General features: G+C 34.7%; 1 protein-coding gene across 36 annotated transcripts in view; it reads left to right on the top strand.

The window, feature by feature from the left end:
• Positions 1 to 25398, top strand: part of tax1bp1b (Tax1 (human T-cell leukemia virus type I) binding protein 1b) — a 350945-nt gene that overhangs the window by 30949 nt on the left and 294598 nt on the right. For 2 of the 36 annotated variants that reach the window (NM_001430974.1, XM_087285212.1), the window contains 12 exon segments: positions 1259 to 1417; positions 2932 to 3080; positions 6089 to 6179; positions 8065 to 8250; positions 10061 to 10312; positions 11784 to 11942; positions 12055 to 12124; positions 12214 to 12329; positions 12423 to 12548; positions 19089 to 19175; positions 21180 to 21354; positions 22759 to 22910. In NM_001430974.1, coding sequence (NP_001417903.1) covers positions 1259 to 1417; positions 2932 to 3080; positions 6089 to 6179; positions 8065 to 8250; positions 10061 to 10312; positions 11784 to 11942; positions 12055 to 12124; positions 12214 to 12329; positions 12423 to 12548; positions 19089 to 19175; positions 21180 to 21354; positions 22759 to 22910 — 1722 coding nt within the window. 36 annotated transcript variants of the gene reach the window in all.

Genomic DNA, 25398 nt, shown 5'->3' with positions numbered 1-25398 from the left:
GACCTGAAACTTGCCTATAGCACTTATTCATTGTTGCTCTTAGTTGTGTAAATTGCTTCCTTGTCCTCATTTGTAAGTCGCTTTGGATAAAAGCGTCTGCTAAATGACTAAATGAAAATGAAATGAAATGATTGTGTAAAAGAAATGTTTCAAATTTGTTGTCATGACAATATTTTCCGACATGTTTATATCTAATTTCAGACAACACAATAACAATGTTTTAGCTTCAGAAGAGTTAAAGTACCCAAGGAATCAAAACTAACCATTTGATTTAGTTTTATGGTGAATAATTTATCTGTGCATGAGATGTTTGTTTTAGGTTAAATGATCAGATTGCATGATTTTGAGGTAATGGGCGTGGATAACGCTGCTTTAACTGTCAGTTTTGACAACAAACAGAATGGTGAGCAGGAGGAGTCTGGCAGGTTGTAAAACCTCTTCTAAAATTCCTTTCCCGATCTTTCTGAATGAAACGCCTATTTTGACTACATCCATTCAACCCGCAGTAGAAAAAACAAGCCACGCCCACAGTTTGCTCATTTAAAATTCTGTCACAATACGAAAAGAATAACAATCACAGCTTCCGGTTCAGGGGGGCTTTAAATCAATATTTGGATGGAATAAACCAGATTTTTCTTTACAACTAAAGTATTTGATTTGTTATATGTTTATATATATAAATATATGTTTACAAATACTATAAAATACATTTTGTCTGTGTGTGTGAGTGTATGTGTGTAAAATTCAGAATAAATATTATCAGACATTCATAGACTAAAGCAAATATTAACATTTATGTAAAAAAATATTTGACATTTTTTTACTTGTTTTTGTCAAATTTGGAAGAAGTGCTATTAGCCTTTTATAGCATAAAGCAAATATCAATATTTATCTTGAATTCATACCTTATGAATTCAGTAAAGAATTTTTAAGTGGTGTGATGTGTTGTGTGTATGTATGTGTGGGTTAGGGTTAGATTACTTAAAGTATAATACTCTGAGAGGTTGGAATGTGTTTTAATGTAAATGTTAATGTACAAATATGTACCTTAAATAAAACTGATATTTTTTTGAAAAATCAATAGCATTAAAAATTTTATCTTTAAATATAAAGAATATTGAGGATCAGATCAAGAATTTTTCAATAATCTTACAAATCAGTATTAAATCAGGACATGAATTGATACTAGTCCTATTTCATGTCAAATTTATATTTGGTTTTCACATCTCGGGCATATCACTCTGTTTTTGTTTTTTAGCAAAAGATGGAGCAAATTCAACAGGAAAAGAAAGAGCTTTTGGAAAACCTGGACCTACTTCAGAAGGAAAGAGATGAGCTGATCGATGAGAAGAACAGACTAGAGAAAGAATATGAGCAGGAGCGAGAGAGCAGTGCTCAGCTCAGGAAGGATGTGCAGGTGAGATGTGAAAAAGAGGAACAACAGGACATAATGTAAATAGAGGAGAGGGATTGCAGGTTGTGTGTGTATACTTTACTTTACAGCATATACTTTACATTAGTCAGTTCTGAAGCCAAATTTGGAGCTTATCTAACAAAATAACTTAAGATAATGGTCCAAAAACTAGTACACCCATATTTATGTTATAGAAAAAATATTTAATCCAAATTTTAAAAAGAGAAAAAAATCAAGAGAAGCAAAAAAAAATTAAAAATTTTTGAAATTTTGTAGATTGTTAATTTTTTTTGCAATATTTTGCTTGATTTTAACTTTATTATCTTTCAATTTCTAAATATGTTCAATGATAAAAAAAATTATATTTTAATAAATATATCAGTTTCGTTTAATGCCACCAAAATGCATTCTGCAGTTTTACAAAATACTTCAATCTGTGTAATTTAACATTTTTCAAGGGAAATAAAAATAAATGTCCACACATTATCATAAAAATTCCAATACTTGAGGGAACATAATAAACACTAATGCTGAGTACACACCAAACTGAGAACATTACGCCACTCTATTCCGGACGAGCCCCCAATTATTACGCCTCTGGTATTATTAAGTCTAGGGGAAAACAACTATGGGCATAATAAACAAAATAAGGTCATGGGTGATGCATTTCCCAGGGTGAAACAAAAAAACAAACAAACAAAAAATTTATGCAAAAGATCTCCTTCGGTCAACAACCAAATGTGGACACTCAGTTGAGGGTAATTGAATAGATTTATTTTAAAAAATTTATTTTGTTGGTTGTAATTATTTTTGCAATATTTTGCTTAATTTAATTGTATTATCCTAAACATGTAAAATAAATATCCTAAATTATTTATTCTAAATATGTTTGGTGACTAAAATATTTATTAAAAATGTTCAATAATTTATTTATTCATTTTGATATATATTTTTGTTTTATTGAAGGGGTTAAAAATTTAGTATTTATACTAAATGGATTCAGGATGTAATTTTTCAGAGGATGTCAGCACCCCCTAGTGAGAGTCTTCATACTTCAGACATAAAAATACATAACTTATAATTATAATAATAATTGCACACATTTAAAGACATGACAATCATCAGCATCGTTTCCATTTGTTGCCTTTTATATGGAGAGTATAAAGACATCAGCTGTGAGGCAGAGCTGGTTTTAAAGATGAAAACAAGCACACCCATTTCTGGCTGTTAATTTTATGACCATACTTTTATATGTTGTTTTATGTGCTGCTAAAATAATCCTAAAAATTGTGCACATGAAATGGTACTGCAGAAGAGACTGCAGTGGGATTTGGAGACCTGCGCAACCATTAGTCATGTTTGCAGATTCTCAAAGACCACACACAACCGTCAGTCGGAGCCAACAGTTTACTCTGCAGAACACTCCCATCATTTCTGCAGCAGCTGGAAAGACAGCATGCTTGTGAGCAAGAGAATAAGATTATATGGTTTATATGCATTTGTGTGGATGTATGCAGGAGTTACAGCTGTCTGCACAGAGCTTGCAGGAGGAGAGAGAGGAGGTGAAAAGGAGAATGGAGGAGAGCACGGCTCGACTCTTGCAATTGGAGGAAGATCTGATTGGAGTCACACAGAAAGGCCTACAGAAGGAGACTGAACTAGACTGGTGTGTTTTTTTTTCTACTACGGTATAAAGTAGCCACAATCTGACAATCAAAGGAAACTATTGCAAACAGTTTGGTTATTGCCAAATTAAGGTTACCAGGATGCCAAAGTAACAACAAAATCAGTTAAATTTTGTGATTGCCATAACAAAAGCCATACATTTTTAAAGGAATGCTAATAAGGTGGATTGGATTCTTTAAAGCAGGGGTGCCCAAACTTTTCATTATGAAGAGCCAAATGCCAAACTTGATTGAGGCTAGTCGGCTGGATGTAAATATAATTTACATGGGTAATTTCCAAATTCATTAAATAAATTGTAAAGAGGGTAATGCGTTGGCACAGTAGTGCTGTCACCTCACAGCAAGAATGTTTCTGGTTCGAGCCTCGGCTGGAACAGTTGGCATTTCTGTGTGGAGTTTGCATGTTCTTACCATGTTTGCGTGGGTTTTCTCTAAGTGCTCCTGTTTGCCCCACAAGTCCAAAGACATGTGGTACAGGCAAATTGGGTAAGCTAAAATTGTCCGTAGTGTATGTGAATAAGAGTATGGGTGTTTCCCGGTGATGGGTTTGCAGCTGGAAAAGCATCCGCTGCTTAAAACATATGCTGGATAAGTTGGTGGTTCATTCTGCTGTGGCGACCCCAGATTAATAAAGGGACTAAGTCTAAAAGAAAATGAATGAAAAGATAACTTGATAAAGATAACTAGAAAACAGTTACACTAGTTTTTGCCTTGATTTGCTCACTGATGTCTTCTGCATAGTCCTCTGTCTGTCAAGTGACATTTACATTTTAAAAGTACCAGATTTATTCACAAAATTTAATTGAAACATTTACATTCTAATTAGCTTTTTTTGGTTAAAAAAAAAAAAAAAAACCCTTTCCATCATTCTCATTCTCCTCTAAGATGGGATGGTGGGCCAAATCAAAGGTTACAAAGGGCCAACTTTGGCCAGCGGGCCCTACTTTAGGCATCCGCTTTAAAGGTACTTTACAGCACTTTTGGCAGATCACTTTATAACAAACGATGTGCCATATTTAAGAACAGACATAGGTCATATTTTACACACATACTGTAAACAAACTTGTATACATGGCTTACAGAGACACTCCTTAGCTGTAATGTATTTTATACGGTAGAAACTGCTAATTATATGGCCCCACCCCTAAACTCAATCCTCACAGGAAACCTGTGGCAAATTTGATTATGATTATAATCAGGGCTTTACATTAACACCTGCCAACTCGCCAAATGCGGGTAGATTTCAGCTTTGGTGGGTTAGACAATCACTCCCACTAGCCACTTTGGCTGGTTGAAAAGTTGAAAAATTGGGGTTTTCTTAAAAACAGGGTTCGACTATAAGGATGACCCAATATGCGTGCAAATGTGATCTTAGAATCGAGAAGCAGCTCGATTAACAAATTGCGTTCGCGCAATAAATACCAAATGAGAGGATGATCAGTCGCTGATCACATCAACAGCTGTTGTGATGCACGCTCCTGTTTCCTTGCTTGAAAAAAACGTGTCTGGGACGCAATATCTTTTATATAGACCAGACAAAAAAAGTTGTGCTAATGCACCCAGGGTCTTGCTGCTTTTAAGAGCTCCAAATGTGTCTTTTTGTAAGAAGCACTGGTTGCTTTTGCTTTGAACAGATTATTAATTGACCTTAACCATGTGATCATCCTTTTATTATCACACAGTATTTTTTTCACCTGCTTTCTTTTGCTTACGGTTATTTTTGTTTATATGTTTTAATTATCATTTTTTAACAACAACATTGCTTTAATATGAGATTAACTCTTCGTTTATGTGTAGTTAACTGGTGATCTGAGAGACCTTTAGCGGGAACAGATTGCTGTGCATATTTTTAATATATGACAATAACTATTTTTAAAGGTCAATTGTTTTTCATAGTTTTTTTTTAAGAGATCTTTCGTTAAATAAAAAGTATAGTATACAGCTATATTTAGCTTGTTTTGACAAATATAAAATTTATGGCTTAGAAATCATTTTTGTTTGGTGTGGTCAGGAAAAAATTTGGGAAATTTGGTTTAATTTTGAGTTCTGAAAAGTCATGTGAAATAAAAACTTATTGCAGTATAACAATGTGAAACCATGACCCATTTGCTTATACACGACACAAAACGTGAAATGAATGAGGAGGCATGTGAACAAAACACAAAATCTTAATCAAGTAATATTTAAGGTCAAAGTCATATGTAAGCATATAAAAATATTTTTCCAACAACAAAATTGTGGCTAGTGAAAATGCAGTAACGTTGGAAAACTACTTGCCACTGTGGCTGGTGATCAAAAAAGTTATGTCAAGCCCTGATTATAATTATTATTATTATTATGATTTTTGTGTTTTAAATACAGGAACATAGGATGTGTCCCTGTAAACCACCTTAATAGAGTACAAGTTTTACCCATGTCATTATACAACTTGTCCCTGTAAACCACATAAACCTGTACAAACTGTAAACACTTTTTTTTTCAACCAAACGCGTATATAGATGACTAAAGCTGAGAACAACATTACTAAAACTTCACAATTAGATTGAAAAAAAAAGAAAAACTGTTAATAAAAAGAAAAAAAATACTTGCTCAGTGTCACAAAAATCCAAATAAACTTTAGTATTAAAAGAATATTACACTCAAAAAAATTTATATTTTTGTTAATTTCAAACTTTCCTGTTAATTTCTTGTGAATGTCTTAATTAATTGGACATTTTATTGTTTTTCTCTTTTAAGAACAGAAATAATTAAGTTTAAACAAAATGTATAACACAGTTGACTACAAACATTTTTTTGTAAATGTCAAAGCTACACATTTATTTAAAGCAGAACATAGTTGTATGTGGAAAATTGACTGTACAAATACGAATCTACCTTTCTGGTTCTGCTGTGCAAATATGAGATCTTTGTTGTAAGAGGCATTTCTTTAATGCATCCAGGATCTTTTTGGTACTTGTCAGATTGATTGATTACGGTTCTGATTTGACAGCCTGAAGGATCGAGTGAAGAAGTTAAACTTGGAGAAAGAGGCTCTTGAGGGTCAGCTGAAGAATGAGAAAGATGAGAAGGAGCTCTATAAGGTAATGCTACTCACTCACTACGTCACACACAACCCTGTTGGTTTCTCAAGAGCAGCAGTGTAAAAGAAAACATGAGCTATTGCATTTCATTTTTGTACTGCATTTGACCATTATTGTTTGAAATTTATTCTGTAATATTAACTATAAATACGTTTATTTTACCTTTCCAAATAATTAAAACATTCCTTTTCTACTTTAGTTAGACTTTCAGAGTTATTGTTTTTGTCATCAAGATGTATATAAGAAGGGTAACACTGATCTAATGTGTTAAAATATTTGTTTTTCAATGTAAAATAAAACAAATAAGCCTTTCCCCACAAGAAAAAATATTATCACACATGCTGTGAAAATTTCCTTTATCGGTTAAACATCATTTGGAAAATATTTTAAAAAGAAAAAAAAAATTTCGAAGAGGTCTCTCTCTCTTTCTCTCTCTCTCTCTCTCTCTCTCTCTCTCTCTCTCTCTCTCTCTCTCTCTCTCTCTCTCTCTCTCTCTCTCTCTCTCTCTCTCTCTCTCTCTCTCTCTCTCTCTCTCTCTTTCTTGTTTTATTTTGGCTAGAATAAAAGTAGTTTTTAATTTTTTAAAAACATTTTAGGGACAAAATGATTAGCCCCTTTAATCTAATTTTATTTTCGATAATCTACAGAACAAACCACTGTTATAAAATAATTGCCTAATTACCCTAACCTGCCTAGTTAAGCTAATTACCCTAGTTAAGCTTTTAAATGTCACTTTAAGCTGTATAGAAGTGTCTTGAAAAACTCTAGTAAAATATTATTTTATTATATAGAATATTATTATATTCTAGTAAAATATTATTTACTGTCATCATGGTAAAGATAAAATAAATCAGTTATTAGAAATAAGTTATTAAAACTTTTATGTTTAGAAATGTGTTGAAAAAAATCTTCCCTCTGTTAAACAAAAATTGGGGAAGAGGTAAACAAGGGGCTGAATAATTCAGGAGGGCTAATAATTCTGACTTTATATATATATTTATACCTGTATATGCAAATTAGAAATGTCCAGATCCAAAATCGGGTCAGATCACGCAATTTCAGACAGTTGGAATTGGATGTTACCTCCCAATGAGTATATATATATATATATATATAAATATATATATATATATATATATATATATATATATATATATATATATATATATATATATATATATATATATATATATATATACATATATACATATCCGCTTTCGGTATCGGTATTTCTCAGACTTGGACTCAAGGGCAAAAAAACCCGATTGGGACATAAAATGTTTATTTAATATACGTATATGATATTAAAACGTATATATTTATTTGTTTGAAATCACAGTCCCCATTATTTTGTATTCTTAATTTACCTACAATTGACCAACATTTTTGAGCATTTGTTTTGTGTGTGAAAAGGCTTGCTTATTCATTTATACATGGAGAAGTGTAATACAGACTCTCATTCTTCTCCTAATTACTTTGACTTGCACTTTGTAATTCTCACTCTCCATCACTCACTTTGTGTCAGCGTCTATCCCTACTTTCTTGTGGCGGGGCACAGGAACTGGGCGTTAACGCTGGGTTAAAGCCTCGGAAACACAGCCGACCCTCACTTCACAGCAGATGCCTGAGGCAAAGAAAGAGAAGGCAGAGCTGCTGCGCTCTTACTGCTGCATTATAATTAGGTTTAGCTCACATACTTCCTCACCAAGCGGAAATACACCTCATTCTAGAGATAATTGGGGGCTCGTCCGGGATCTGGACTGGCTTTGGTGCACTGCTAGTTTTATGTGCCATGTGCCCAGATATTGCACAGCAGATGTGCAAAGAGAAAGTCAGCGAGTTTACTTGAGTCTAGTATCTCTGTTGTGTGTGTGTTTTGGCACAGATTCACTTGAAGAACCGGGAGCTTGAGAACACTAAACTGAGTGCCGAGCTGCAAATGCTGAAGTCTGTAGATGTGAATAAGGAGAACACCATTGCTCAGCTGAAGGATGAGCTCGCCAGAGTCAAATCCTGCCTGGCAGAAAAGGAAAAACAGCACCGGCAGCTATTGGCCAATAGTTCACCATCGGTACAAACAGCAGTGCTTCTGTTTAACCTATATTGCTGAAGGAATGAAACCTTTTTTTTTTTTTTTTTTTTTTGGATCAGTGGTTTGGTTTTTGTTAAATTACCTCCCTAAAATAAGAAACATGTGACAAAAATGTATAAATACCCTACTTGTAATTTTTTAAGCTTTAACTTCTTAAAAAATCAATTAAACGTCAACAGATCAAATGGGAAAACTCTTCACACTAGTCTGCTTTTAAGGCTATATTGTGTTCATACTCAAACTAATGAAAACCATTATAACTAAAACTTTCTAAAAATGTTATATAAGATTTTAGAGGAGGTTTGAAACATTGTAATAATAGTGTTACTTTGAGAAGTACATTTGAATGTACATTAGTAATATATAGTAATAGTAATATACATTGAACATAATGTAAAGAAATTAGCAAATTATTAAATAGCAATTAACATGATTATAGTTTGAAAAAATATGCATATATGCATACATGAAAAAGCTTTAACTGTTCATTTAAAAAATAAGCAGGAATTAAAACCTTTACAAAACTGAAACATTTATGCAAAATGATCTGACTTTAAATCAAAATAATGTTTTCTATGGTTATGTATTTGTATAGATATTTTGTACTCATCGCGTTTTTTATGCTTGCACTGCTTTTGCATTTTCTCTTGATTCCATATTTTGCATGTGCACTCATTTTTAGCAATAATAAAGATTAGATGGTGCGAAAATACTGAAAAATATAACAAATCAAATCATTTTATATCCACAGGCAGCAGTCAATATGATCATTTGATTTGTGTCTTAAATTTATTAGGCAAAATATGCCAAATTACGCACTATTCAACGTTATACAATAAATTCTACTTTTATGACTGGATTCTGCTTTTTCATCTATGTTTTTTGCATCGTGGGAATCAATGGGCTCTACTTTGGAGTTTGCCATTGCACAAGGTGTCTGCGGGGTCTTAAAAAGTATTAAAATTTGATAATTCAGTGTTGAGAAATTTAAGGCCCTTAAAAAGTATTAAAAAGCCCTAAATGCTATTTTGCAAGGTATAAGATTTTGTATGCTAATGTTTTCATATTAAATCTGGTAATATCAGAGTAGTTTATAAAATCAATGAAATCCCACTAGATTTGACATCATGCTGCTATGTTTACTGCAGTAACCAAAGCAACACTATTATTTCTGCAAATTTATAGGCACCAACCTGCTAAATTAGCTAGATTTAATAGATTTATATTCAGTATATAAATAATGTTTTAGTTTTGGATTAGTTTCTTACATTGATATTAGTGAATATACTGTAAGTTAAAATCTCGCCAGTGTTTCTGTTTGAAAAGTGGTTTTAAGGTCCTAAAATGAATGGAAAGAGTCTTAAAAAAGGTCTTAAAGGTATTGAATTTCACTCTTCGATTTATATACTCTGTTGCATTTATGTTACAGTTTTTATAACTTTATAACAGAGCTTTTTTTTTGCACTAATGCAAAAGCAATTGCCAAATTCTGTTGACTTTTTGACAAGAGAACTTGAGTTACTCTGTTTAAAAAAAAAATGTTCAGAGCTGTGGATTAGTGGTTAACCCATTAACCCATGGTGATTGTATGGAAGACATGAGTTCAAATATGGGTTACACCAGTTTCTGAATGTATGAATGCAACAAAAAGGACAATATTCAGTAAACACATCAGCATGCTGTATATACTGGCTTTATTAGCGGTTGTTATATGTACATTGTGCATAGGAAATGTTCACATACTCCTGTATTTTTGTATTCACATGTCTATTCATTTTGTATTTGTCAGGGGGAAAGCAAGGCTCTTAGGGAGCAGCTCAGGCAAAAAGAGGAGCAGTTGCAGGCAACCCAGCAGCAGGCAAACATGCTAAAAGCGGAACTGCGTGACTCCTCTAACGCCCGTGACAGAAGCATGGCAGAGCTGTACCGTATACGCGTAGAGGCAGAGACATTGAAGAAGGGACAGGCGGATGCCAGGGCTGAGTGCAGCCGTCTGGAACAGCAGTTGGAGGAGATGAAAAGCTCAACCCAGCAGGAGGCGGTAAACAGATGCCCACCTCTATGACTTGTACTGACCACATCAAGATTGCGCTTTATTTAGATACCTGAATAGAGTTTGGCATTTGTAAAGGAGTAATTATATTATCATTTACAAAAGAAGATAAAAGAAAAAAGAACACTTGATAAAAGAACACTTGATGGTTAAAATTTACTTCCATAGTAGGGAAAAATACTGTCGAAGTCAATGTAATCATCATCTGCTAGTAGAAGTTAGTGGTGAACTGTCATTCTAGAAGTGAACTACTCTTTTAATAACCCCATATTGCAGTGTTTGCTACTTATGACCGTGTAACTGTACTTTATTTGACCATTTTTATATGTAGTTATGGTAATAACAGCAAATTATGCATAAATGCAAGTCTAAACCAAACCCATATCCTAATTTTGAATCAATTCAAAGTTCATGTAAAAGATCTCTTACATTGTCTATTGTTAATTGTACTGTATAAGGACATCTTAAAATAAAGTATAACCAGAGCTTAATTTGAGCTGGATCTAGCTGGATCCTGTTTCTAAATTTTCCGATATTTGTGTTTTGCATTCCAGTAATTATTTTAATGAATCTGGCATTAACTTGGGCTCTGTGAAAACTTACATTTTTGTTTGTGTGTGTGTGTAAGTGAGAAAGAGCAAGAGAGAATGTAAACACAAACTAAGGCTTTGTGGATTGTGTGCACACACACACACATGACGATACTCACCTTGTGCAAGTTAAAGCAGAACTATTGGCCTTCAACAGTATTTTCATCCAATCAGCTTTCTTATTTTTACAATGACTCTCATTGGTAGGTGATTGTTTCGCATGCAGTGAGCAGCAAAAATAAATAATCCCATAGTGGCCAACCTAAATAATTCTTTTATTATCAAAATCGCAAGGAGGCAGTCGCGCATATTTTCATTTTTTAAAAAACCCTGAGTATTTCTGATAATGAGCCTAAAAAACGAGAAGATGAAACTGCGCGAATAGATGAGGATAACGGGAGACAGAAGCAAAGCAATCTCAGGTCAGCCAGAAAACATGACAGAAAAGCAAACTGTGGGCTCTTGAAGATTAGACTCATTTAATTATTTGTTTTTCACTTGACACATAATAGTGAAATGAACAGAATAATGATTGTTCATACAATTTATTTTTGTAGATACGTGTTTTTATCAACCGTGACTGTCCTAAAACCTTATAAATGGCACAAAATAATAAAACACCATTCCGAAATGTTATGCTTTTTTGCACTATAAATGTTTAATGACGTCATGTTGCTGGAAAACTGAAATTGTTTGGCGGACGTTGGTCATGGCAACTTTTATTTCCTGTTTTGTCCAGGGAATTATTTTTTTTGAGCACTGAGAAGCACACAAATTAAGCACTGAGCGTAACCAAATCTTAGGGATTGTTTTATCTTTTATAATGCAACTGAAAACCTGCAAAAACAAACATTCTGTTGTTTTCTCAGCAGTGTAAGGAGTCTGATGTATTAGCCGTTGCTGAACTGCAGAGAGAAGTTGAAGATTTAAGGCTCAGGCTGCAGATGGCTGCTGAACACTATAAAGACAAGTATAAGGAATGCCAGAAGCTCCAGAAACAAGTGGTCAAGTTCAATGAACAGCAAGGAGTGAGTACACCATCACTTTGAAAATGTGTAGCTGTATAAGCTACAGTATTTTTTAAAATAGCTGGTAGTTGGCTAGTTTTTAAACCAAACAAACTATTGTGTTTTGTCTCAGGTGAAGAGAAGTCCTGGGTCTGATGCAGCAGCGGGGCCTTTATCTGCCAGTCCAGAGGCATCTGCACCTGGTACATGCAAAAAAACAATACAAACTATAGGTTGAGTGAGGGGATGTGATTGTATGGATTTGATGTAGCGCTCTCTCTATCACTAACAGGAAGCCCAAGTACTTCAGATGCAGTTCTAGATGCCATCATTCATGGCAGGCTGAAATCATCAAGCAAAGAGCTGGACAAAAATGACAAATACAGAAAATGCAAACAGATGCTTAATGTAAGAACTTATTTTTTTTCATTTTATATATATTTATTTGTTTTTTTAATTTTTTCTGCATCTGCTTGATATCTTAACGTGCTTATTTTGCAGGAGGAACGAGAGCGTTGCAGCATGATAACTGATGAGCTCACGAAGATGGAGGTGAAGCTGAGGGAGCAGATGAAAACCAATGAGAGCCTGCGAATGCAGCTGGCTGCTGAGGAGGATCGTTATAAGGTCAGCATCATCTACCAGTTTAAAGTATTTCATACATTCAGAGTTATTTACACTATAAAAAGATGCTCAAAATGCTCAAGCATGGATCAAAATTATTTGGACGTACAATACGTAAAAGGATGTAACACATTTCTTTCCTCAAAATCCTACTTTAGGGTTGCTAGTTTAGAAGTTTCTTTTCTGACTCTTTCTTATGTAACCAAGGGTGTTTTTTTATGGCCACTTATCCCAGAAAAGCATGCTCTTGACCAGTGCGTGCCTATAACTTTTTTTACTTTTCTGACCGGGTAAGTATCATCGAGTGACAGATGTTAAAGTATGTTGTGGGACTACTAAGCATGAGTTATTATTATCGATTAATAGATAGCAAAACATAGAGATTTTGTTTTATTTTTATCATTTTTTTAAAGCATGACCATAAAACATGAACATCGATATGAATGGATTAAAACATTTGTTTGTTTATTGAAAAAATCTTAATGTAAAAAAAAGTAAATTTATGCATCTCTTGACTCATGAGTGTAGCCATGTTGCCATTGTAGCTGCAGTATTCTGTAAAAATTTCGTACTACTTGATTTCTAGTGTGGCCTTCAAGCTAAAGAGAATCCCCTCACATGAATATGCAAAATGAGGGTTAGGGGTAAAAGGAAAGGCCTGAGGGGTAGCTATAGCTTTCATGTTCAAGTTTTAAACACTTCAGGTGACCTCTCTTTATAAGTTAATTAAAACGCTACACTTTTATATTTTCATGACAATGTGTCTGGTTGATAACATAACATGCTGCAGCCCCAGGGTCTACAAAGTTCGGGCTGCTCCCAAACTACATGAAAGTAAGTGGCTGTTCGCCATAACGTTAGTAACGTTAGTCATACTAATAGCGAATAGGTCATAATACATGAGTTATTGATCCGGAAAATATAAATCTGCGAATCTGTTGCTAACTTTACTGAACTTCATATTTCCATCTTATGTCAAGCTACGAACATTTGAAATTGCAAATCAAAAGAACAAAATCGAGATATGATCACAAACTAAGCACTTGCGATCAATATACTTTACCAGCAGCTGTTTTTCAGTAATTTATAAAGAGTACACACACATACTGACAGTAATTGGTAACTAACTCTACATTGTTATGGGTCAATGATGCTAATATTCGGCACAAATCCAACAGTTTTCCCTTTCTGGCTGCTCTTTCTAAGAATGAACTACTGTATGTAAAAGCACGGTCATGCATGTTTCCTCGTCGGTTAGTAACGATATTTTTCATTGCACAACAATGAATCTATCAGGCTTTTTGGCTAAAAATAGAGAAATCACGGTTTCAATAGTTATTATTAGATTATTTTTAAATTTTACCTCCTGTTGAGCATAAACTAAGCTGTTGAATGGTTAGCGTACGAGGCGGCTAGGCTAAGCTAGCTTCAATTTTGATTGAACTATTCTCTAATCGGTTGCCTATTATGTCGTGAATATACCCCTGTAATGCGTACTGTAGTCATTTTTTGTCTGCTTTCTCGGGTATCTCACCTGTCCGCCAAACTGACATTATATCCCTGGCAATGTCTGACACTGGCGGACACGCATTGAAAAAGCCGTGTCAGGCATGAAAGCTTGACAGGCGTAGCAACAGTAACTAAGGAGGGCAGGGCTTAGGGTCAATTGATTTCACTGCTTAAACATGTACTTATTTTTAAAATGATTTATTATTATCTTATTTTTATCTCCCAAATAGAAAGATCATATAAGGTTATATATAAAGTTAGAAAAAGTTGTATTTAAGGTTTTTTTTTTTCCTGTAATCTGAAACAAAACATGTCTTCATATGCGGTCTAAACAGGGCTTTATAGCAACACTTCCTCTTCTAATAAATCTAGCTTTTTGGTACATAATAGCTGGTATTTTTACTTTAGCTTATTTGCAGTGTAGTAACTGGTTTTGATCACACATCAATCAATCAACCTTTATTTAAATAGCACTTTACTACAACCAAGGATGACCAAAGTGCTTTACACAAGTAAAAACAAATTAAACAGCACAACTTAAAAGCAGACAATGCAAAACAATACAAGAAATATTAATAAAATACAACAAACACAAAGATGTGTCAGTGCCATGCATTAAAATGCAATTTAAACAAGTTGGTCTTAAGCTTGACTTTATAAAGTGGCAGATCAGTGATTGTACAAAGCTAAGTAAGATGGCTATTTAAAAGTTTAGGACCTGCTACTGCAAAAGAGCGATCACCCCACAGCTTCTATCTCGACCGAGGAAGTTCAAGCAGAAGTTGGTCAGCGCATTGCAAAGCACTGCTGGGTTTGTGAATGTGCAAAACTTTGCATAAATAAGTAGGAGCAAGGCCATTGACGGCATTAAAAACAAACATTAAAAGTTCAAAATCAATTCTAAGGCACATAAGTGCTGTCGCAGCAAGAAGGTCGCTGGTTCGAGCCTCTGCTGGGTCAGTTAGTGTTTCTGTGTGGAGTTTGCCCTGTTCTTCCTGCGTTTGCATGGGTTTCCTCCAGGTGCTCCGGTTTCCCCCACTGTCCAAAGACATGCAGTACAGGTGAATTGGGTTAGCTAAATTGTCCGTAGTGTATGAGTATGAATGAGTGTGAATGGAAGTTTCCCAGAGATAGTTTGCAGCTGGAAGGGCATCCGCTGCGTAAAACATACGCTGGATAAGTTGGCGGTTCCCCAGATTAATAAAGGGACTAAGCTGGAAAGAAAATGAATGAATGAATGAAATCAATTCTAAACTTAACAAGGAGCTAGTGGAAGGAGTAGAGAATAGGTATAATGTGTTCATTTTTCCGACTGTTAGTTTACATGCGAGCAGCAGCATTTTGTACAAGCTGCAAACAATAAAGACACAACTGGTTAACTCCAACATAAAGTGCATTACAGTCGCCAAAATGTGTACTGACAAAAGCATGGATGGCTTTCTCAAGATCAGCCTTGCTCAGGAAAGGCTTGTCTTTAGAGAGAATGCAAAGCTGAAAAAAGCTTGCTTGAATCACAGTCAATCTGCTTATCAAATTCTAAACTACATCAAGACATCATTGTTTTGGATTACAGCCAGCTTCATTAACATTTCCATGCAAAATTGATCATCAATTGGAATAAATCTAGTTTGTTTTTATATTTAAAAAAGCTGTTTACATGAACTCCTAATGCAACGATTCATTCAACAAAGGAAAGCCTATTCTTTTTTTTCCCCCACAAACTGACTCCGATGAGGGAGGGAAACGCGATCAGAGATAAGCAGACCTTCAGATGTTCTGATAAGAGATCCAGGACGACCCTAGTATCGTCTTCTCCTCCACACTGTTTACGGCTGCTCTGAGTCAAGCCCGGTATCATTGCATTAGCACAAATACACTGACAGTGCTGGTTTATGAGCGTGTCACCGAGGAGACTGACTTTTACTGCTGTTTACATGAGGCATGGAGACAGTGGAGGAAGGACAGTTGGGAGTCCTGGGATCAAGACAGGATAATGCATCTGCTGGCTGCCTCCCTACGCAGCAGGAGACAGAGAGAGGGACTCACTTGTGTTTAAGTAGTAAGGTCAACTGCAGATCAGTGCTAGTCTTCAGGCTAAGCTTACTGTCTCTGTGCGTGACTCAGAGGAGCCATGCAAAGACAGATGTAAATGAGCAGTAAAGAAGCCAGAGTGTGAATGTAAAAGGTCTGTAAAGTTTTAAAGATCAGTGTGCACTGCACAACAAATGAAGTTATTGCCTTCTGAAAGAAGAAATCGAGATTCTGAATCGCCAAAATGACTCGGCAGGAATTCCAGTTTCACTACTGTCCCTGATCTGCATAGATCCATAATGTGTTTGCATAATGTCAGCCAACAAACAAAGTCTTCTTTGATCTGCTCTCACTTTATTTGGTTGTCAGCATTGTGTTGTTAAGAAACATTTCTTTGTAAAGACAAAACATTCATTCTAGATCTACATGTGCATTTTCACCAAAGTCTGAGGCTGCAAAATGACTCTCTTCCTTGCATTCTTTCGACACTATGTTGTTTATGCCCAGAGAAATTCAGCCAGTGAGATATTCTAGTTTCTAAATATGTACTTAATTAAAATAGTTTTATAATGGATACAATGGGGTACATGCATATGGACATTTAATTTTCAGACAGCAACCAAACGGCTTCTGATAAACTGTCTTTCTATTACAAAATCGTCACCTTTAAGATCTGTTTTCTTTAAAATCATTGATCTTCACTGCCTGAAAGATATACAATATAAAGTGGGTCTCAGACCAAACAGGAAGCACTGCCTTAGGGCTGGGCGATTTGGCCTAAAAATCTAAATCTTGATTAATTGAACATTTAACTTGATTACAATTAATGATCGATTATTTTTTATTTATTTATTTTATTTTTTGCCCTCATAGTTCACTGACAGGTTTTATACAGTAAATATGCTCACATATTATAAGTGAGAAATCATTGAATGAAGGGTTCTTTACGTGATTTTAAAATAACTGAAGAAAACACAATATCTATGAAAATTTATTGAACATCAGCATTGAAAAACTGAAATCAAAACATGTATTGCGTAAAAAGAACAGTCAAAAAAGAACTAGGAAAAAATTTACTTAGAATTTTTTTTTATCAATTATAGGTTTTGAATGTCAATTTTGATTACTTTCTGATTGATCGCTCAGGCCGACACTGCATTGAATTAAATATTCCCCTGCCATGTCTTTAAAATATGAAAATTTATTTTACCCCAGTATTTTCAATGGAGTTTCTGCACACGCCTGCTGCTGTTTTACGAAGCTAGAGTTTACACGGTCTATCTTTTTTTTTTAATGCCTGAACAACTACATAAATGGTTAAGTTTATTTAACTGATTGATTTTTTTATTACATTACGATGTCGAGGAAACAGAAACCTTATGATATGGAAAATAATTACAGAAATCTTTCACCAGAAAATTAACATTGGCTGAAAAACACTAGCTTTGCTTATAGCCAATTTAGGAAAATCTGAATTAATGTAATAATTTGTTCTAGTTTTGTCAGTAAATTGTATAATTACACGACTCTGTACTTCTGTATTCTTTCTGTCAGTCAGAAAGGCAGTTATTTTTATATAATAAAGTTTATAATGACTATTGTGCCAGACTGCCATATTATATATATATATATATATATATATATATATATATATATATATATATATATATATATATATATATATATATATATATATTTATTTATTTATTTATTTAATTGTTTATTTATTCATTTATTCATTTCATTTCATTTATTCATTTCATTTCATTTCATATGCTTCCATGCTCAGAACAGAATAAACCCTTTAGGTCAGGGGTGTCCAAACTTGGTCCTAGAGGGCCAGTGTCCTGCATTGATTAGCTTAAACTTCCTTCAACACACCTTCCAGGACGTTTGTAGTATGACTAGAAGGAGCTTTTTAGGTGGTGCAGGTGTGCCTGAATGGGATTGGCACTAAACTCAGGACAACAGACCCCCAGGACAGAGTTTTGGCACCCCTGTTTTATGTGAATTCAAAATTAAATCCCTTTTTTAACCATGTTTCAAATGTTGGGAATGACCAAATTAAGATTTTCATTAGTAATTCATTTTTTGTATACTTTATCATTAAACAATTAAATCATTTAATGGTATGTAAAGGGATAGTTTACGCACAAAAAAATCTTTTACTAATCTCAAGTAGTTCTAACCTTTCTTCTGTTGAACACAAATTTGTTCAGCTTGTTGAGCTTGATTGGCTAGCCCAGATTAAGTCTGATTGGGGTTGGAACTAAACTTTGCAGGACACCAGCTCTTCAGGACCGAGTTTGGACATGCCTGCTTTATGCTAACCTTTATGCTATTTTAAAGATTATTTCCATGTGTTTTGTAGGCCTTCTACAATAGGTTTACATCTGTCCAAGGTCAAAACAAAGCAAAAAATCTAATAAGATTTCCAATATATACATTGCAGCCTGACCTTTTTTCTAACAATTTTCGTAAACCATTTTCTTTCATATGCCCCAGTTTGCTATGATTGGTTTACGACACGCATATCTGATTTTCAGCCCTTCTTCAGATTTTGTATGCACAGAGATATGAACAGTAAACATGGTGTGGGTTTTACTGTATCAATTCAAGCCCATATGCAAGGGGGATTCCCTTTGCAGAACAGAAAATGGTGTTCCATGTTGGTATTCCAGGTCTTGTACAATTATAATAGAGGTTAAAGGATCAGTCAAAGTTGATGACTATTTGCTTAATGCACATTTGTTACTGGAATTTCACACAGTATATAAAAGATTACTTAAAATAAAGAACATATATTGCATTTTAAAGCAATTAGGATTTGTTTTATTCCCATTTCAGTAAAAGTATTCGGAAATAATCTTAATCAACATAAATTAGATATTCTTAAATCAAACTAAGCTGTCAAGTATAGAGCAACTTCGTGTGTGGTCTTTTTTCACCATTAACTGAAGCAATAATAGAACATTTTCTGTTTCCTTTTATTTTGTTTTTTAGAGTCAGGTGGCAGAGAAGGGCCGCGAGCTGAAGGAGCTGAAGGACAGCCTTTTTGCGTTGACCAAAGAAAAAGAGAAACTGGAGGGGGTGCGTGCTTTCGATTTCATTTTCTCCAGGCCTGTGCCAATCTAAAAATGCAGTTGTTTTCCCTGCTTGTTGTTTTATTCTCAGAATCTGGTTTGGGTTTAACATATCTCTCTAATTGGGCCAGCAGTGCAAGTGAGTCCTTATTTTCCATTCAATTACCCTGGACCACAGAGAGGGACTCGTAGTTGAGGTACAACGCAAAACTCGATGCTCGAGAAGCAAAATGACCCAATTTGAGGTTCAGACTAAATGAAATTGGCGCCTGCCGAAGACTTCAATAAAAGGCAGAGCTATGCCTTCTTTTGAACAGGCAGAGAAGTTTTAATGAAGGGCCTAATTAAACTGTTTGTGTGAGGGTGGCGAGTTTCTCTACGCCGCTGCTCACTGCGGTGAGTGATGTATTGTCTGGACACTTAGATAGAAGGAAGGAGCAAGGAAAGAATGAAAAAATTGGGCCTAACTTATCATGAAATATCTTCGATACATTATGTTTATCATTAGGGCTGCATGATGTTGAAAAAAATGGCTTTGCAATGGCTTGTTTTTCTGCCATTATATAAGACAATTTCACACAATGTCTTCTAAAAAAACATCATTAATTTAGATTAAATGGAATGATACTATAGCGGACTGAATCGTGCATCTAATATAATAGAGAAATTAGGGTTGGGTCGATACACGATGCCATTATCCATCCACAATGCTGAGCTGGCATCCTGATCCTCCGCCCTGTCCCCGTCGCAGCGGCAACCTGCTCATGAAAAACACACACTCAGGCCCCGTTGACACTAATAGGTCTTAGTTTTAAAATTGTATTTTAGAATGAAAATGATCCACATCCACACTGTTTACCTAGCATTTCTGAACAGATCTCCATCCACACTATACCACTGAAAATGCACACCATGTGACCACACACATACACACAAACTGTGGCATGCGCTTCAGCAGTATGTGTGCACGTCTGAGCTCCAGGCAGTCAGTATGGGGTGCTTTGCACAAAACCCCAGAGAGCAGTGCACATCGGACAGTTTATCAAGTATGTACAGCTGGGTCGCATCTCACTATAGTTGTTAAACGTGATATTTCAACTTCGGTCTTTTGAATCGTGTCACAGAGCCAATACACTGCTACAAACTTTCGCTTTTCACGCTTGTACTTAGTAATTTTAGCGAAAACCTCAGATACTGTTGGTTGGTTCCTGTTGGTTGTGCACTTTTTTTAACAACCAAGTTTGTCGATGCGATAATAACCTCACAGATCACTCTGCCTATTTAGGCCAGGGGAAAAGAAGGATTGACAGGTGGTAGCTTGTGTATAACTTATTTTTATTTATTTATGATTTGGTTATAGGTAAAACAAAGACTATGCGGGTCAGGTAGTTAAAGCGGTAGGCTATAAATAAATAATTTGTTGAATTAAATAATTATTCTTAAATAATTAATTCACCGCCGCCTACAACAACGATGCCATCCTCCATCGCGATGTTTCACATTAGAAATCAAACGATGCTAAATTGGTCGACATCGCCCAACCCTAAGACAAATTGCTAGCAATTACAAGACAAAATTGAAATAAACAGTGCTTTTTGCGTTTGTAGGGCAACAGAGAGTATTCAGGTCCAGGATTAAATAATGAAACGTAAAACTGCATAGTTTTCATTGTATTAATAATTAAATCTTTATTATAGTTACAAATATTATGTGCCTGAATGCTTGCAAGTCTCTTGAAATGCCCGAAGGTCATTAAAGCACATGCAAATGCTAAACTTTTGCTCAATTGTGAATTAACTATGCAGTTTAGTCCACAAATCTCATGTTCTGCTTTGTGGCTCCTAGTCAGCTGTAATCCTAACTCAACATTGAACATCTGGGGTTGTGACTATTGCAGATGCACACATTGTGATATCAGTGTTGAAACGAAATATTGTGCTGCCTTGTTTGACATTAAGATTTTAATGATTGTTCTCAAACTGCCATGTTGGTTTCTGTGTCCCATCAGCAGTTGCAGAAGAGTGTCAACAGGGAAGAAGAACAGAAAGATAGCAATCTGGACGTTCAGTCAGTTTTCCTGCAGTACCCAATGCCGTACGCTCAAGATGACCCATCTCCTTTGCTGGTGCCCCAGCGTCCCACTAATCTGTTGTTCGGGAACCCCTACTCTTCTACTGACTCCAGGGGTATTTATGCTACTGTCTATTTTTTTGATTGTTTATTCTTTTCATAAATAGAATATTACTCCTGAACAAGATCACAATCACCAATAATGTCCATAGAAACCTATACAATTGACAATTTCCCATGAGGATAAATATTTCTTTGACGTATTTTGCAATGGGTTCTGGTTGGTCAGACAAATTCAGAACGCTGACAAATGGAAAGTTGCTTATTTTCACTTTATATGTGAGCTGTGCTTTATGCATAAATACACATTTTTGTAACATCTTGCTAGTGCATATTCACTAATGTGAAACTTCCATAGCTAAAGACATTCATTTTTATCATGATTTATTGAAGACATCCAGTAAAATGTCATTCATTATAAAAATTGTTTATAAAACAAAACAAAAAAATCCTGACAGACATATTTAAATATTATTGACTTTTTAAAAAATATGTGATTATATTGTGATTATTTTTATTTTTATTTTTTTAAATTGTCATTTTAAATCTTATTATTATTATTTGCTACTATTCTTCAGGCCTTTAGATTTCAACAAGAGGTTTTAAATAATTTATTATTGAATGAAAATGGTACACAATCTCTTATTTATTACTTTATATATTTTTATATTTACGTAGAGGTCAGACTAAGTAGGTCATTTAATTTTTCCCACATACAGTGCTCAGCATATATGAATACACCCACACAAATCTCTCATTTAAATTAATATTTTCTATCGGATGCGTTATAATATTATATTTGTGAATATACATTATTTTAGTCATTACTAAAGCCAAATCTGGAGCTTATCTAACAAAATAACTTACAATAGTGATTAAAAAATGAGTAGTCAAAATTCACGTTATAGAAAAATATTAAACACAAATTAAATACAAAAACATCAAAAATCAAGAGAAACCAAAAATAGATATTTTGTTGAAATGTTGTAGTTTGCTATTTTTCCGCAATATTTTGCATAAATTTAATGTTTTATCTTTCCATTTTTAAAGACGTTGTGACTAAAATATAATTTTTTTAACAAATGTTTTTATAACATTTAACATATATAAAAAGGCACAACAAATGTTAATAAACAAAGGTTTAAATGTGCATTTTATAAAAACATTTTGTAAAAAATGTCAGGCAGATGGGCCTTCAAAAATTGATCGGAGAAAGAAGTGGTCCCCGAAGTTAAAAAGTTTGAGAACTCCTGATTTAAAGCATTAAATAAAATAAAAAAATTATTATCATTTATTTTTTTAACTGTTTTTTCAAATCAAATTTTTGTACATTTTGTTTGCGGACACCATCTTGAACCACATGTAATTATTTGCTCTTACGCATGTGTGTTTGAACTACTAGCTTTTCTTGAGGTATAAATCCAGATATTAAGACATTAAAGTGCTTCCTCCCATGACAGATGGAGCCGACGGAGAGTTCTCTGATGACCAGATGCCCCGATTGCCCCCAGTTGGGCCTCCATCCTGGGATAGCAATGTCGTGTGCATACAGCCTGCCCGTAACCTCAGTCGCCCTGATGGACTGGAGGAACCAGAAGAGCCGCAGAGCACTGTGAGTTCATTATGGCAACCAGTAGATGTGATATAGAGGTGGGATTAAAGCTTTAAACAAGTCCGAACTGCAGATGGGCTTAAACTCTTTCCAAATCTCTGTCGGTCTTTTATCTGCGCTCCTTTTTGCTGTGCTGGCCTCCGGCAGGGCTTTTCTAAGCTGGCATTATTAAAGCCTTGGTAACCCAGACCAGAGTCGTTAAGGAAGTGCTCACACTCACTTCTAATTAAGCTTGTTAGCCTTGCTCAAATAATGGTGGATTTTCCAAACTAAACACGGAAGAGCTTCAGTCAGTTGACGTGAAAGTCACTTTTCATCTGAAGAGACTTGATGCCTATTCACATCAAGTTTCAGTGAAACTCGTTAGGATTGCAAACTATATAAAAGCAAAACTATTACATTTCTTGGAATGCAGCTGTAACTTTCTCAACTTTCATAACTTTCTCTTGGAGTCCTAATTTTCAAGGTCTTATAATGTTATCTCCACAAATATGGTATCTCATTGCTGCTTCATGTCCAGATGTTTTATTTTTTGTCTAAAAATTGTAATGCTTTTACTATAGCTTGTGTTCCCTCTTTCAAAACAATTACATAGAAACCAAAAAGGGCCAAAAAATACTAAAATGGTCCACATTGACTTGTTGTCTGTGCAACATTTCAACTGTATGCAGAATGATCCATATTTTGTTTTCAAACAATTAAAATGGATAAACTGCAACTATTTGGACAAAGAGATCCAATGTCTGTGATTTTGAACCTCATAGGGCCTCAGAAATAAAGATTACACATGATAAAATTCATTCAGAAATGTATATTAAAAATCTATATTTTTAACCAGGACATTGAATGCTTTAAATCCCTGTCCCTCAACATTCCCATTCATTCATTTATTTCAAGAAATTACTATACATTTTACAGTAAATGTGTATTTGTTACAAAACCTTTTGTTAAAATATCTGGCCTTTTTTCATTGCAACAGAAAAAAAAACTTTTTTTCAACTAAAAGTGATATTAATTGTTTTGTTTGAAAACAAATGTGTAATAAATTATATATATATATATATATATATATATATATATATATGAAAGGGTGTAACAATATGGTATGGTATGGTATGGACCCCCGACACAAAAGAGCTAACCTCCAAACACTACTCCAGGCACGCGCTACACTAGCTTGCAAAATGGCTAGTAACGGTAATGTAATCCCAGACATCCAAGTCTCCCGGAAGCTTAGGGAGACTCCTCGATGCCCGCAAACGAATGATAATCTTCTGGAGATTGCGCGTCTAAAGGCTGATTTATACTTCTGCGTCAAACGCCGGCGTATGCTACGGCGCTGACGCATAGCCCTTCGCCGTGGCCGTCGGCGACGCTGACGTGCATCTCTCAAACAATGTAACTACTCATCGCAACGACGCGTAGCGTAAGCTCTGTGATTGGTCGGCTTGGTAGCGCTGACGAGTCTTTGCGGGACCGAAAGCCGCGTGAATGGTGCGAGCCTGATGGAGCGATTGTTTACAAGTGTGGAGTCCCGTGAAGGAGCTCCGGATGGAAAGTTATGTTTTGTGTTTACCTCATAGTTAAAGTTGTTGAGGTTCCTGCCTCAAAATGAGCGAGTTTAAGCCACTTGTACATCCCAGAAGTGTTCAGGAAAAGCAAAACAACAGCGAAGAAACTCGACACAGAGGAACATTTACACCTCACTGCCAACTAGCATTTCGGAAGTGTTAATGCAGACCAACAGAGACAGCGCGCAGAAGTATAAATGCACAGCTTCGCGCGTTGCATGCGCCGTGGGTTACGCCGGTCACTTGACGCAGAAGTATAAACCATGCTTAAAATGGCAGGTGACAGTCAAATCAAGCAGAACTGTGCTGTCTGAGGAAAAGATGGACACTAATCTTTCTGAAAATAAAAAAAATACTTAAAAACAGATTGAAACTGAGTTCCATATAAAAACTAAATTGTTCTTTTCTTTTTATTTGTTTAACTGCTACAATATTATATTTATTTTTATAAGCAGCTTTTTCGAAACTGTTACACCCCTAATAAATATATATATATATATATATATATATATATATATATATATATATATATATATATATATATATATATATATATATATATATATATATATATATATATATATATACTACTACTACCACTGTAAAACTCAAGTCAACTTTATTAAATGAAATGAGGGTAGTTACTCAAAATTGACTGATAGTTAATTCTACTCATTTGAAAAGAGTTTTGAACTCAGTGTTGAAGGTAATGAGTTAATTAAATACCTCATTACTTCAAAATAAATGGAGTAAGTTTGCAGTAAGTTTACAGTACTCGTATCAATGTTTTTTTTTTTTACTCAAATGGTTTGTAGCAGGTTTCCTCAAACGGTATGAATAGCATTAACTTATTGGGTTTTACTGTACTCAGTTGCTTTGAGTTCTCTTAATAATATTTGACTATATATTTTTCAAGT

Source organism: Danio rerio, chromosome 16 (genome assembly GCF_052040795.2).
Source record: "Danio rerio strain M-AB ecotype USA chromosome 16, GRCz13ab, whole genome shotgun sequence".
Lineage (NCBI taxonomy): Eukaryota > Metazoa > Chordata > Actinopteri > Cypriniformes > Danionidae > Danio > Danio rerio.
This window is presented reverse-complemented; position numbering and strand designations above follow the sequence as displayed.